The 14,036-nt window shown below is 38.1% G+C and overlaps 1 protein-coding gene across 3 annotated transcripts in view; it reads left to right on the top strand.

The window, feature by feature from the left end:
- Positions 1-14,036, top strand: part of PPARGC1A (PPARG coactivator 1 alpha) — a 179,515-nt gene that overhangs the window by 142,897 nt on the left and 22,582 nt on the right. For all 3 annotated transcript variants that reach the window (XM_047090903.1, XM_047090904.1, XM_047090902.1), the window contains exons 6-7: positions 1,454-1,499; positions 1,609-1,682. In XM_047090903.1, the coding sequence (XP_046946859.1) occupies positions 1,454-1,499; positions 1,609-1,682 (120 nt within the window). The remainder of the gene's footprint in view (positions 1-1,453; positions 1,500-1,608; positions 1,683-14,036) is intronic.

Raw genomic sequence — 14,036 nt, 5'->3', positions numbered from 1 at the left:
CTGAAAAAGTTGGTAAATTTCTTTCACGAGTGTGCTCTTTTGGAAAGGCTCATTATATCAGACATACTAAAACAATTAATGTAAAACCCAGTTCATTTATCTGTATATATAAAAGCCGATCAATCAATGTACCTAATTTGTAGAAGACAGCATGAACTTCATATTTCTGGATGCACACTGGATAGATGATAAACCATTCAATTGTTTAAAAACCAAATCTAAATCGACAAATTAAATATGTAAATACTATTTATCCAAGTAAAGTATGTAATTTCAGCCTAATTTGGACATAAATAATATTTTCACATTTCAAAGGACCTTAATTACTGGGGTTGATTAATTTACTTTAATATCTATCGAATGCAATTCCTTTCGGTAATAGGAAAAAGGAAACATATTCTGGGCTGACTCTGCCAGGAACTAGTTTTATGGCCCTTCGAAATATCATTTCATATCGTTAGACCTCAGGTTTTTCATCTCTAAAATAAGAGTTTGTTCTAGAGACCTTTTTATTTTCAAGTCTAGGATTTTCATTACGTAAATGACTACCTCTTGACCTTTTGAAAGTAGTTATGTTAATGAGAAGAAATTGACATAAACTTACTTACATGTAAATATATCTTTATAGATAAGCACATATATGCATAATATGTGGATGTATATCCCAAGTGCGTTTCTCATCATGTTTTCCCCTCCTTCTGTTTAAAATACAAGACTGCCAAGGAGAAGCAATTGAAATTTTGGAGTGAGAATATTCTTACTCCACCCCTCCTAATTAGGAAATGCCACCTGTAGGAGGTAAGATTTAGGAAGCATAAAAGGAAGTAAATGAGCTCTCTCTTTGCAAGTCTGTTGATCTCTCCACTGATAAATGCAGTATTTTACTTCCGTAGTCTGTAAGATTTGGGGATCTAAACCTCTTTTAAACCATCTGGGTCAATGTCCACAATTTGTCATAATCTCTCAATTAATTTTCAGTAAATGGAATGGTTATTGCTTGAGCTTTGGCCTCATAGATATAACCTATTCTCAGGGCTAGATACAAAATTATACATTTTAGGAGAAAAATCAACTGAATATTCATAACGTTCTGTTGTCTGATAGTTATTCTGCTGTTTTCTTGTCTAAACAAACCGTGTACTGTATTCCAAATTAAAATAGAAAACATTATTTCTCTCTGATGGTATGATGCAAAATTTGTATCCTTAACCGAGATGCTACATTTTGGGGAAAATTCTGGTTTTTGTATGTGGTTTTGAATGATAGTTTACTGATGCAAATGTTGTTTGGAATTTGTTTTAGCATAATGGACTGTTGTCTGACTTTGATCCAATATTCAGGGATTTCCGTAATTTAGTTTTCCAGTTTCCAGTTTCCAACCTGATTGTAGTAAAAAAAATCTAAAAAAAAACCCCTCAATATTTCATAATTAGTTTCCTTTTCTTTCCTTTAGCCAAACCAACAACTTTATCTCTTCCTCTGACCCCAGAGTCACCAAAGTAAGTATTAAGAAATGTAACCATTTTCAGAAAGGGAAGGGGGTTCTAATACATTTGGCTACAGCAACTCCATTTCAGTTTGTTTTTATAAATGTGCCATATCTTCCAGTGACCCCAAGGGTTCCCCATTTGAGAACAAGACTATTGAACGAACCTTAAGTGTGGAACTCTCTGGAACTGCAGGTAAGCCTTATATATCACTTGGAACCGTGTGTAGTTATGTGTGTGTGTGTGTATGAAATATGTGTTAAATGAAAGCATGTATTCTGTATGTGATTAATGAAATTAACAAATAGTACAAACAACATTGGATAAGAAGTTACCTATAAATATTTTCGTTTATTCTTCTTTTTTTTAAAGAAGACATTTTTTGTGTGTGTCAGACTGGGGCCAGATCCTCTGATGTGTATTATTGCTTTGGATCCTTGAATAACCCTATTTCAGATTGAGACCCCAAAACTTGAACAGGAGGAATTAAAAAAAAAATTAATGTTTTATTTATTTTTGAGAAAGAGAGAGAGAGAGAGAGTGTGTGTGTGAGGGGGGGAGGGGCAGAGAGAGGGATACACAAAATGGGAAGAAGGCTCCAGGCTCTGAGCTCAGTACAGAGCCCGACGCAGGGCTCGAACTCAGAACCGCGAGATCGTGACCTGAGCCGAAGTCCAACGCTTAACCGACTGAACCACCCAGGTGCCCCAAACATGAGGAATTTTTGACTGGTTTCACAACAACCTCACGAAGATAGTGGTAGTTTTCCCATCTTTAAGATGAGGAAATAAGGTTCAGAAATGTTAAGTAACTTGCCCAAGATCACAGAGCTAGAAAACAGGGAGCAAAGTTCTGAACCCAAGGAGCAAAGTGATTACATCGATGTTTTAATTGAAATATTTTCTCGCTCGCCATTGTACTTAACAATATGATCTCTCCTATATATGTTACCATCTTTATATCTTTTCAGCAAAGGCGAAAAATAAAAATCTGCCCATTCACCAAAACGAAATGTATTCCCATATCCTCAAACAAGAGTGATTTTCTTTACCATTTGGACTTCTGGACTCATTTAGTGAGTCTTACTTTATATACTGAAGAGGAAGGAGCCTTAAAAACTTGGAGTAACCCCTAAGTAACTTAATCATCCAGGGACTTCCTAGGAAGACTTCTAAGTTGGTTACAAAAAGTGCCTTTGCACTGAGTGCTTTATGTGGAGGTACTTAAACTACACCAGAAAGTGAATCTTAGGCTTGTCTGAGTAGGAAGTTCCTTGGCTCTGGCCATTGCTGATAAGGGTAAAGGAACAGTAACTTAAACAAGATTCCTTTAACCAGAACTATAGTGCCTATATGCACCATGGTCATTGTTGCTAAGTTTAATTTCGCACTTTGAGTTTGCTAAATTACCTCCTTACGAAAAAGGTCTATCGCATGATCGCATGATTTGCTCAAGCAGTAGATTAGTTGAATTCATGGTATTTATATATACTTTATGTGTGTATGTGTGTGTATACAGACATATACATATGCAAATGTAAACATATCTTTATATGCCTACATACATATACGCGCACAGAGATTTGCTTAAAAGCATATGCTTTACATCATTTCTTAAATAAATTATAATTACTCCTATAAGTAGCTTTTATGTGTGTGTATCATACGCAGCAGAGACCTTCTTATCTGACCAGTTGGAATGAGTATTTGGTGGGTCTGTTGAAAAAGTTGATTAAAGTATACAGCTTTGTCATTTTACTTTTGCCGAAATCATATAAAGAAACATTCAAGTATCAAATTTTCTGTATAAGACACAGAGACCTTTGCTTTCAACTTTAATGTCCAACCTGTCAATCCATTCATCTTTCTGGCACAAACTGCACTAATAATGTATCATAGATGGTATACACTGTTCATTTCTTGATTTTTAAAGGAAAAGAATTAAAGATATTTGTGTTGTAGCCTGAGAGCAAAATCATCCTAGATTTTTATGATTTTCACATAATTAAATAATAATAATCATTTCCCATGTTTTCCCAGTATTTCTAATACCACCTGTCTACAACTTATTTGACAACTCTTCTTTTAGTGGGATACCTTTATTGGTTCTTCTGATGGAAACTATTTTTCGTATACGTCATTCAATTTTGTAATATTTTATTATCTTACATAATTCCAGTTACCACTATAATAGACATCACCTTGTTTGGGAAATACTACTGTGGATCATGATAAGAACTCAGTTGAATCTACTAAACATGAGTGTGCAGAATGTTGTAAAAGGCAGTTACTTTGTTCCAAAGAGGATTCAGAAAGCTTCCACCGTGTATACCCACACCCAGGTTTCTGTTAAAACATTTTTATTATTGTATTATGTATTATATTATGAATAATTTAATCTTCTTGTAAAAATGTCAAAAATATAAACTAGTAGAAAAGTTCTTTGTAATTCTAAGATGTACAGTTATCCATAGTATTTTTTCCCTATGGATAATTTTATACATTATATTTATACCATAGTCATTTTGTATATATAATTTTGCATCCTGACTTTTCAGTTAGCATTTTAATAAGAAATTTTCATATCTTCACCGGCCTTTTACTGTCAGGCTTTTAACGTGTTGTATGACATTAGCTTTAGTAAGTACATCAAAATTTGTTTCATCATACTCCTATTATAAATTTTGGTTGTTTTAAAGTGTTACTGTTTTGAAATAGCACTGCATTAGAAATGTTTGCTCATAATTTATTTTTTTTTTTACTGAAGTATAGTTGACATGTAATGTTATACTAGTTTCAGGTATATAACATAGTAATTCAACACTTCTATATATTATGCAGTGCTCACCGGGATAAGTGTAGTTACTGTTAGTGAACATATAAGTTATTGCAATATTATTGATTAATTCCCTATGCTGTACTTTTCATCCCCATGACATATTTATAACTGGAAGTTTGTACCTCTTAATCCCCTTCACCTATTTTGCCCATCCCCGCCCCCCCTTCCCTCCCCTCTGGTAACCACCAGTTTGTTCTCTGCATTTGTGAATCTGTTTCTGGCTTTTGTTTGTTCGTTTTTTGTCTTGTTTTGTTTTTTAGATTCCACATATAAGTGAAATCATACAGGATTTGTCTTTCTCTGTCTGACTTATTTTGCTTAGCACAAGACACTCTAGATCCATCCATGCTTTCAGAAATGGCAAGATTGTATTCTTTTTTTATAGCTGAGTAATATTCCATTTTATATGTATACTATATCTTCTTTATTCATCTCTTGCTTTTATATCTTGGCTACTATAAATAATGCTGTAATAAATGTAGGGATGCATATATCTTTTCTAATTAGTGTTTTCATTTTTGTTGAGTAAATACCCAACAGTGGAATTACTGGGTTAGATGGTATTTCTATTTTTAATTTTCTGAGAAACCCCCATATCATTTTCTATAGTGGCTGCACCAACTTACATTCCCACCAGAAGTTACGAGGGTTCCTTTCTTTCAGCGTTCTTACCAACTCTTGTTATTTCTTGTCTTTTGATACGAGTCGTTCTGACAGGTATAAGGTGATATCTCACCATGGTTTTAATGTTCATTTTCCTGATGATTTAGTGATGTTACGCGTCTTTTCATGTGTCCATTGGCCATCTGTATGTCTTCTTTGGTAAAATGTCTGTTCAGGTCTTCTGCCCATTTCAATTGGATTATTTGTGGGTTTTGTTGGTTCTGTTCATAAATTTAATCTTATTGTCTCAAAACAAATTCTTAGTAGTTTTTAATAATGAGTATAAAGATATAATATCTTAGGGCCTTCTTGTATAGATTGCCACACTGCTTTCCAAAAGAAGTGCTTTCATTTATCACCCTATGGATATCCTTCCATGGATATACTTGCTTTATTACATCCTTCCTGGCATTGGGTATCTTTTTTTTTTTTAATTTTTTAAATGTTTATTTATTTTTGAGACAGAGAGAGACAGAGCATGAACAGGGGAGGGTCAGAGAGGGAGGGAGACACAGAATCCGAAGCAGGCTCCAGGCTCTGAGCTGTCAGCGCAGAGCCCGAGGCGGGACTCGAACTCATGGACGGTGAGATCATGACCTGAGCTGAAGTCGGAGGCTTAACCGACTGAGCCACCCAGGTGCCCCTAGGTATCTTTGTTTTTGAAGTGTTTTGCTCGCATGTATATATGAGAATGTCACTTTAATTGCATTCCTTCTATTAGTGAGACTATGGTGTTACAAAAAAAAAAAAAAAGCACTTCTTTTTTCTTCTTGCAAAAGTTTTAGCATTTTTCTTCTTGAGAGGAACCTAACTTTAAATAATTTAATTATCATTTTGAAAGTTTAGTAGCCCACGCTATTGAGAGAAAAGTAGCGATTTATAGAAGATACATTTTTTTTCACATATTTAGAATCCTTAAAAATATACACAGTGGATTTATTTCTGTCAGTGAATCAGAATTTGTCTGACTGGTTTAAATCCTTTCTTCTTGGTGCTTTGAAAGATTATTGGGTACAATGAAAATCAGTTTACCAACATTTTTAATACCTGCTCTATGCTTGCAATATGATAGGTCTTAGTGGATGTACAGCAAATATAAAGCCTAGAGACTGATCCGTACAAAGCATAAAGCATTGTACTTGGCCTGCTCAATAGTCTTGTGTTTAAGATGTGAGCTTATCCTTCGGGTTCCGTGTCTCCCTCTCTGTCTGCCCCTCCCCCGCTCATGCTCTGTCTCTGTGTCTCAAAAATAAATAAACATTAAAAAAAAAAAAGGATATGGGCTTATAGTCTGTTGGGGAAATAACACACATGGGACAAGTAGCATGAAGGCGAAATATTTATTACCTCTCATGTTTTGTTATCTTCTAAGAAAGGTGGGCCCAGGGGGTGGTTTTTAGTTTCTTGAGCATGGTAGTTTTAAGTGTAAAGATGCAAATTAGAGAAAGTGAGGTGGGGTCAAATTGCATTACATACTAGAAAGAATTTACAGCTCCAGGAAAACAAGGGACTGAGGAGAAACTTGCAGCAGGCAGAAGGAGGTTAGGAAGAGAAGTTTGGAACTTGACTGGAGAAGGATGTAAGGAAGTTTTTTTTTTTTTTGGTAGAGATATTGTGGGTTTGAAACGCTCTGCCGTATGTGATGGTTATGATCTCCATCTCCTGAAACAATCTCTAGTAAAACTTCTTGCATAGTAGTGTTTGGAGGATGTGATGCACACTGATTGCAGCTCAGGAGAATCACCAAAGGGAGAAAAGAAGTTATCAAGTCACTTTGCTTCAAGTTAAATACAATGACTGCGCAGAAGGTTGAAAAGGATTACAAAGACGGTTCAAGGACCAAAGGAAGCATTGAGGTGATATCATTAGCCAAGGACCCAGGCGATCCATGGAAAGGAGTGTGGAAGGAACCCTGCTCTCTGTAGGCAAAACTGACTGGGGGAGCCTTAGGGAGAGGAATATTTGTATCAGACTTGAACTGCCCAGGGGACCAAGGGGAGAAGATATTGATGGAGCAGAAGCAAGAAGGCAGGAAATCAAAGAGATGTTTTAGTAACACTGAACTTGGCATGGGCAGTGACATCAGTAAGGAACTGCAAGACGGGCCATGCGCTTTTCCCCCTTCGTCTTTTAATTGCTAAAACGCTTTTCTCTCTCCTTAATCTTTTCTGGGTCTTAGTTTCCTTAATGTTAAAATCATACTTATAATCCCCCAATCGAATTACCGTCTGACTTAAAGGACTAAAATATAGGTTGGAAAAATAAAATTGCCAGCATTCAACTATTTTTGACATCCTAAAATGGCAATTTTGTGTGCGTTCAACCAGAATTTTAAAACTTTATAAGCAGCAAAGCTCCAAATAAAAGTAGTCTACTATGATTTTCTGAAAGCAGGCAGCATAGCTTAGTGAAGTTATGCAAAACCTTGGCTCTGACATTGGATAAACCCAAGTTCAAATTCTGGATCTACCAGCTAGCAATATGGCCTTTGGTCATTTTAATTAACTTCTGTAAGGTTCAGGATCCTAATGCACCAAGGGAAGATAATAACAGCACCAGTATCTCATTGGGTCTCTCTGAGGATTGAGATAAAATGTGAAAAAAGGTTTACTCCAGTGCCAGCATATATAAGTATTCAATAAATATAAGGTATTTAATTACTGATTCTGCCTTAATTTTATCTGCTGAGGTGTCTGTACCCTGTCGCTCATCTTTTCAACTTGTGATATCTTCACCTGTTCCCTTTCATTGGCCTTCATGTTGTTTTCTCCTTGGCACACTCATATGAAGTTACATATTCTCTTTGTGGCAAAATCCCTCTAATTCTCTAATATGAAATTCAGCACATACCATTTTTGGTATGGGTATGGATTTACCAAGTCAAGGAAGAACAATCTCCTCTCTGATACTCTGTCAATAATAGCTACTTCTATTATTCCTACACATTCTGGAGATTAGCCACTCCCTAGTAAGCATGTGATATATACTATCTTTTTGATTCTCTGGCCATTTCCTGGTTGAGGAAAAACCTGTGTGTTGACACTGGCTTCGTGGTGGACCCTGGGTTCAAAGCACGTCTGTCCAACTAGAGATGATGTCTCCTTCCTGAAGCGTGAATTTTAAAGATAGTAGTCAACATGTGTTATGTTAAATAGGTTTCATTTCACTTGCCAAGTGTCATTGATTGGTATTGGCTGCCAGGAGCATTGTGTTGAGGAGGATTCCAAGGCCAAGTCTGTATTCGGTGAAAATGTCATGACCAATTAGTGATGTCTGCCGTTGGTGCAGCAAGGGGGTGGACAGGGTGGAAACATTCATGTTGTTGATTTGTTGATCCTTGGTCTACAGGCTTAATCCATTTCGTTATGGCCGAGGAAATGGATCAAGCTGTTGCCCAGGACCTTCTGGTGTCTCCTTTTTCTTTACTTTCACAAATTTTAGGGACATGTTCCAAACATTTACGTGCAGATGTAAAGAGTCAACAAAATTCTGAGACCTCCAGAAAAATCCCTCTGCCCCATCTGCAGAGTCTTTGGGAAACAGGAGGGATGAGACAGGAAGTTTGCTTTATTAGGTATTGCCAGCTGGTCTGACTTTGTGATTGTCCTAAACTAGCTCATTTGGGCTGATAAAAAAAAAAAAAAACGCTTCTTTTTTACAGGTGTAAAAACTAATTTGATTTCAAAATAGCTGTTAGTAAAACAAGATGAGAGGAGAGAATGCTCTTTTGGCAGAAGGCATTTAAATCTATTGCATATGGAGATTTTCAGAGTGCTAGACTTTTTGCTTCTGAAATGGAAATGGCAAGGCAATGTCAGCTCAACTGTTTCACATGTATGTATGTGTACATGTACACGTGAACCGGTTTTAAAATTATTTCTGTAGAAGTAATAAAAAGCAAGATGGCTATGTTATAACTAATTAGGGGGAAGGGGAAGACCAAAATAATCAGCAGTTTCATCACCCTAACGCACTAGGTCTTAACAGTATATTCCTCCATTGGTATTGCAGTTTCCTCGTGGTTTTGATGATAGAGGACAAGTGTTTGGTGTCATTTGTTTTTCACTGTATGTTTTCCCTTGGCTTAAATTGGCCAACATTCAAACTGAGCTTTGGTGGACTTGTTCTTAAAAGAACCCACTCATTAACCCATCAGCTTGTCGTTTCTTATTCTTTTATGTAGAGTTTTATTTTTTTTTAACATTTTTGTTTATTTTTTGAGAACAGAGAGAGACAGAGTGTGAGTGGGGGAGGGGCAGAGAGAGAGAGAGGGGGACGCAGGATCCGAAGCAGGTTCCAGGCTGCGAGCTGTCAGCACAGAGCCCAATGTGGGGCTTGAACTCACGAACCGTGAGATCATGACCTGAGCCGAAGTTGGAGGCTTAACTGACTGAGCCACCCAGGTGCCCCTAGGTAGAGTTTTATATTGCCATTTTTGGACTTCCCATTTGAAAATCTGTTTTGCTGGACAGAATATTGACAGAGAGCATAGATTTGCTGTACGCTTTTGGTATATACTTCTTTTGTATGTGACTTATCTTTGGGGAAATGAACCAAAGCCAAATATGAGCAGTAGTTGGTAGTTTTCAAAGGAAAACCATAGCATGAGAGAACTGGAAAGTGATTTTGACAGGTCATATAATCCTTTACTGAGCCTGAAGACTCCAAGAAAGAGAGACCCCACAAATTCTCTTTACAGCCCATTCCAGTGTTTGGCACCTCTTACTGTCAGGGGTTTCCTCCATATTTCAACTCCATTCTTCGTTTTCTTTTTTTGATCTCATTCTTCTTGACCCAACATCTGGAATGATCATTCCTTTGTTATCTTTTCAGGAAATAATACTATCCAAATTTCTTTAAAGCCAAGAATAACACAGTGATTTCCTCTCCCACATCAGCTTGTGGGGGGAGTTGGTGATCGACGTTCCCAGAAACGTCACCCCCTCACCCCCACCCTCATCCCTACTCCTGCCCCAGCTCTGTGGGAAAGTGCAAGGGGAACCAATTAGTATCTTCATCTTCCATGAGCAAGAGTTGGGGAATTAGGCACATGTCCTAGGAATGTTCTGAAGGCTTTCCGTGAGGCCGATTTGTTCTCCGGGAATCAGGGGTGATGTAGGAAATACTGAAAAAGCAGTAAAGGCAGGAGCACTGGCCCTCAGACCAGCCGGGGTTGATGGCAGCCAGAGTACTGGGCAGGGTGTGGGATGTTCCCCTGTGCAAGCATTAACACTTCCGTGGCTGGCTCCTCTGGGGCTCCGGTGAGTTCCGGGGAAGTTGGGGGTGGGTGAGACCACAGGAGCAACTCTTTTAACAAAATATTCTCAGTGGCAGAGCAGTCACAGTTCATACTGAGTGTCAACCCTTCCTACAATCTCCAGATTCTTGAGGCATAGATTGTGTGGGTAGGAGGAGCCACACGCCTCTCTGCCCAGTCCTTCTTTTTTTCTGGGAAGGCTTGAAGCAAATGAGAACCTCATCTTCCCACTGTTTGTCCTTAAGAAATATCTGAATCGACATGTGGCCTAAGGGAAATCCCACCGTCAAAGAAACTCCGAGGCAAGGCACAGATACAGCGTTAGGGTCTGCAAAATACTGTAAACTATTCAAAAACAAAAAACAACAAGCAAAACCCTGCTGAAGTCACTGCGTAGACAGTGGAACATGCAAAACACAGAGGAGTCACCGTTTATCAGAGTCATGCAATTAAACAAACAAACCCAAGAGAGAACTCCTCAAAGAAAATCGTTTTATAGCCCATAATGAAAAACGAAACAAAACTTGTCTCTGACTTTTTTTTTTTTTAAATAAAAGGGCTGTTTAAAAAGATGACTGTGGAGTGTGCACCACTTTTCCCAGACTTGCTTTGCAGAAGTGCCTAAGTGTGAGTGATGCAGAGGTACTTGTTTATTATAGAACACATTTCAATGCAGTAATCATAAATATTGCTAAGGTTGTGCTCTGTTGAAATATGACCTACATACTCTTGATTGTTTGTGTTACGTGATTTGTCTGACACCCATTACATTCCGGGTAATAGCAGCCATTTGTTGCTCTGCACAGCAGGCTCTTTTGACAAAAGAAAATAGGCAGTAATAAAAAAGCTATAGTCTGAATTACATTCTGCACAGTGCTGCACTGCTGAGAGTTTGTGCAAGTGTGTTAGCAATGCTCTGAACTGCCTCTTGTCAGCCTTCAGCCTGTAATGGCCATCTGTCCTCACATAAATCTGTCAAAACCTGCTAAGTTCAAGAGAGAGCACGGAATATACCTTGTACTGTCAACACCAAAATGTACACATTCCCCGGAAAATCAACACACAGGAAATAATCCGGAGGTTATGGGAGGCATTAGCCCTGTTGATTTAAGCTTGTGGGGTGAAATTGAGAGTCTGGCCATTAGAGGGAAGATGAGCAAAGGTAGTGGCATTAAGGAATTGAGTACTGACTGCCCCCCTCCCGCAGGGGACAGAGTTCTGGGTGGGGAAATGGGAGAAATCCAATTAGTTCAGGTGCGGCAAGGGGTCTCTGTCCTATCAGCGGCTCTTGAAAGTTTGACACTATTTTATATATATAAGTATATACAGTGCTTCTCACGCTTTTGTTTTGCTTTGTTTTGCTTTAGGTCTCAACTATATCTGGAAATAGATTTTCACTTAGGCACTGGTGGTTGCATCCTTGAGATTTCCCAGTCTTGCTTGGAGGTATTCTCTGAATAAAGATATTTCAGTAAACAGTACAAAAGTTTAGGGAATTATCTGAGTTGTTTTCCCTTACCCACCTACTCACTAATCCTGAAATAACTTCCATCCATGAAACAGGTATTACTTTTTTTTTTTTTTTTTTTTAACAAGCAGTGCCCACAGAAATTTCCACCCCTCGTATTCTCCCTCGTGGGGTCTATTTGGTTATCTCGGAGTGTTTCCGGAAATCTTATGCACATATGCAAGAACATACGCTTACTTCAAGTTTTAGGGAATTGCCCGTTTATTAAAAGGAACCATGAAGTCCCTAAAATACCAGCATCTTGGTGTCTTACCCAGCACAGAGTACAAGCCCAGTGAATTTCTGCTCCACCCCCATAGGCCCTCCAAAATGTGCAGAAGGGAAAAGGCTTTGTTTTTAACTCAAAAAACAAACAAAAACAAAAACAAAAAAACTCAAGCAAACAAACAAACTACCATCAGGGTGTCGCCACTCCCCAGAGCAACTTGAGAATCAGTTATTTAAGTGATAATGAGCTTAGGTACTAGGACAAGGGTTTCGAATGTTCAAGACTAAAAAGAATTTCTATATTTAAAATCCCTAGATAGCTGAGCTATTTTTAGAACTAGTCTCTCTTTAATAGTGGCCTAATTTGGTGTTTCTGAAGTTTAGGGTTTCTTTTTATAAGTCTAGAATGTCAGTCAAAATACATACACCTGAGAACAAGGCAATGTGCTACTTAGACATGACAGGACAGAGGCTCTCCATATGCGGCCCATGAACCACCTCATTAAAAATGTTTGACCAGCTTCCCAAGGTATTCTTGAGCCACTGAAATATAAGACCCGCTACTAAAGGAGAATCTAGAAAAATTTTTCTAAAAAAAGTACAAGAATTTTTGCACAAATAAGCCCAAGCAACATTCTACTAAGAGCATATAATCTATTTGGAAAGACAAGATAAACTATACATTCAAAAAAGAGATGAGCAAGAATATAGAGCATTATCTGATAAGTATCAAACGAGTGATCCTGGCAATAAATTATTAGGAATGTAACAACTACTCTAATTTGGGAACCACGAGAAGATTTATGGAATTGGATTTTAGGATGTCGAATGTCATTTCCCCTATTCAAAGGCTATGTCATTTGCAATATTTGACTTTTATTGGCTGAGCAAAGAGAGATTATTCATCATTATTTCTTTGGGCATCTTAGCCTCCTGTGAGAAGTATCTGAGAATTTATCGTTTCTTTGGAGGAGCATTAGTATCTTTAAATTTGTTGTAATGGTAACTGAAGACAGCATGTGGTAGAAATGAGTGTTAGAAACGGGGCAGTGCGAAAGGTAAAGGAAACAAGGGCAACAAAGAGAGAGAAAGATTGAATACATAAGAATCTCTTAGAGCGAGTAAAAGGCATACCTGTCCATGAAAGAGGGGACAAAAGGAGAGTGTGCCTCAGTGACATGGAGGTTTCATTGTACAATATGTCACCTCCCTATTACCTTCAAATGAAGAGTACGGAAGGCATGTGGGGGTGCCTGCTAATCAAGGGAGCTTTTCTGGGACTCTGCTGGGTCCCTTCTCTGTGTTTGTATTCCCCTGTCTTTCTGAATTTTCTGGGATGGATTTCCAAAGTCACATTACTTTGCATTTTTGTAGCCTTTCTCCCCTCATTTAGAAAGCTTTAGCCGTACAGAATAAAAATTGCCAAATAGTGGTGTCAAATATTTTATTATACAGGAAATATTAATTTCTTCCATATTTTTATTGCAAAGTAGGAAAAAGAGGCAGTATCTTCCTGTTCATACCAAAATTGCATGTGGCTTTCTGTGACCTACTTGGTCGTGTGTGTGTGTGTGTGTGTGTGTGTGTGTATTTTTTTCCCTTTTCTCCAGCAAAGTCAGATTTTTCTGCCATTTCCTTGAAATGTGCAGTTGCCTTAAGTCTAACCCCAGACTTGTTAACAGACTTGAACTCTGCTGAACAGCGTTCACCCATCCTCCCGAATAGAAAATGGATTGTAAACTCAAATGTTCCCTTGTAAGCGTAAAGTCATTTGAACCCTAGCGTGCCCTTCTTCAAAGTTCCTTGGACTCTGGAGCCATTTCCCAATTATCCTTCCTCGGTGTGAAGGGATGAGTAGAACTTTCTCAGGGGTGAAACATAGTGGAGGCAACTACAGCTCACAGACTCTCCCACCGTGGCCATCTGATGGCATTTTCTGCTCTTCTGTAGAAAAGGACGAAAGACACCAACCGATGGGGTGTCTCTGGTCTCCCTTTATTTTATTATTATTTTTTTTAATTAGTTGGTTGCCGGAGCTTGGGTCCGTTTCAGTCCT

The sequence above is a fragment of the Lynx rufus genome, unplaced genomic scaffold, assembly GCF_022079265.1.
Source record: "Lynx rufus isolate CCGP_SWC_20201006 ecotype Redwood Valley unplaced genomic scaffold, mLynRuf1.p SCAF_3, whole genome shotgun sequence".
In the NCBI taxonomy this organism is placed as follows: Eukaryota; Metazoa; Chordata; class Mammalia; order Carnivora; family Felidae; genus Lynx; species Lynx rufus.
Note: the sequence above shows the minus strand (reverse complement) of the source record. Positions and strands in the feature narration are given on the sequence as shown.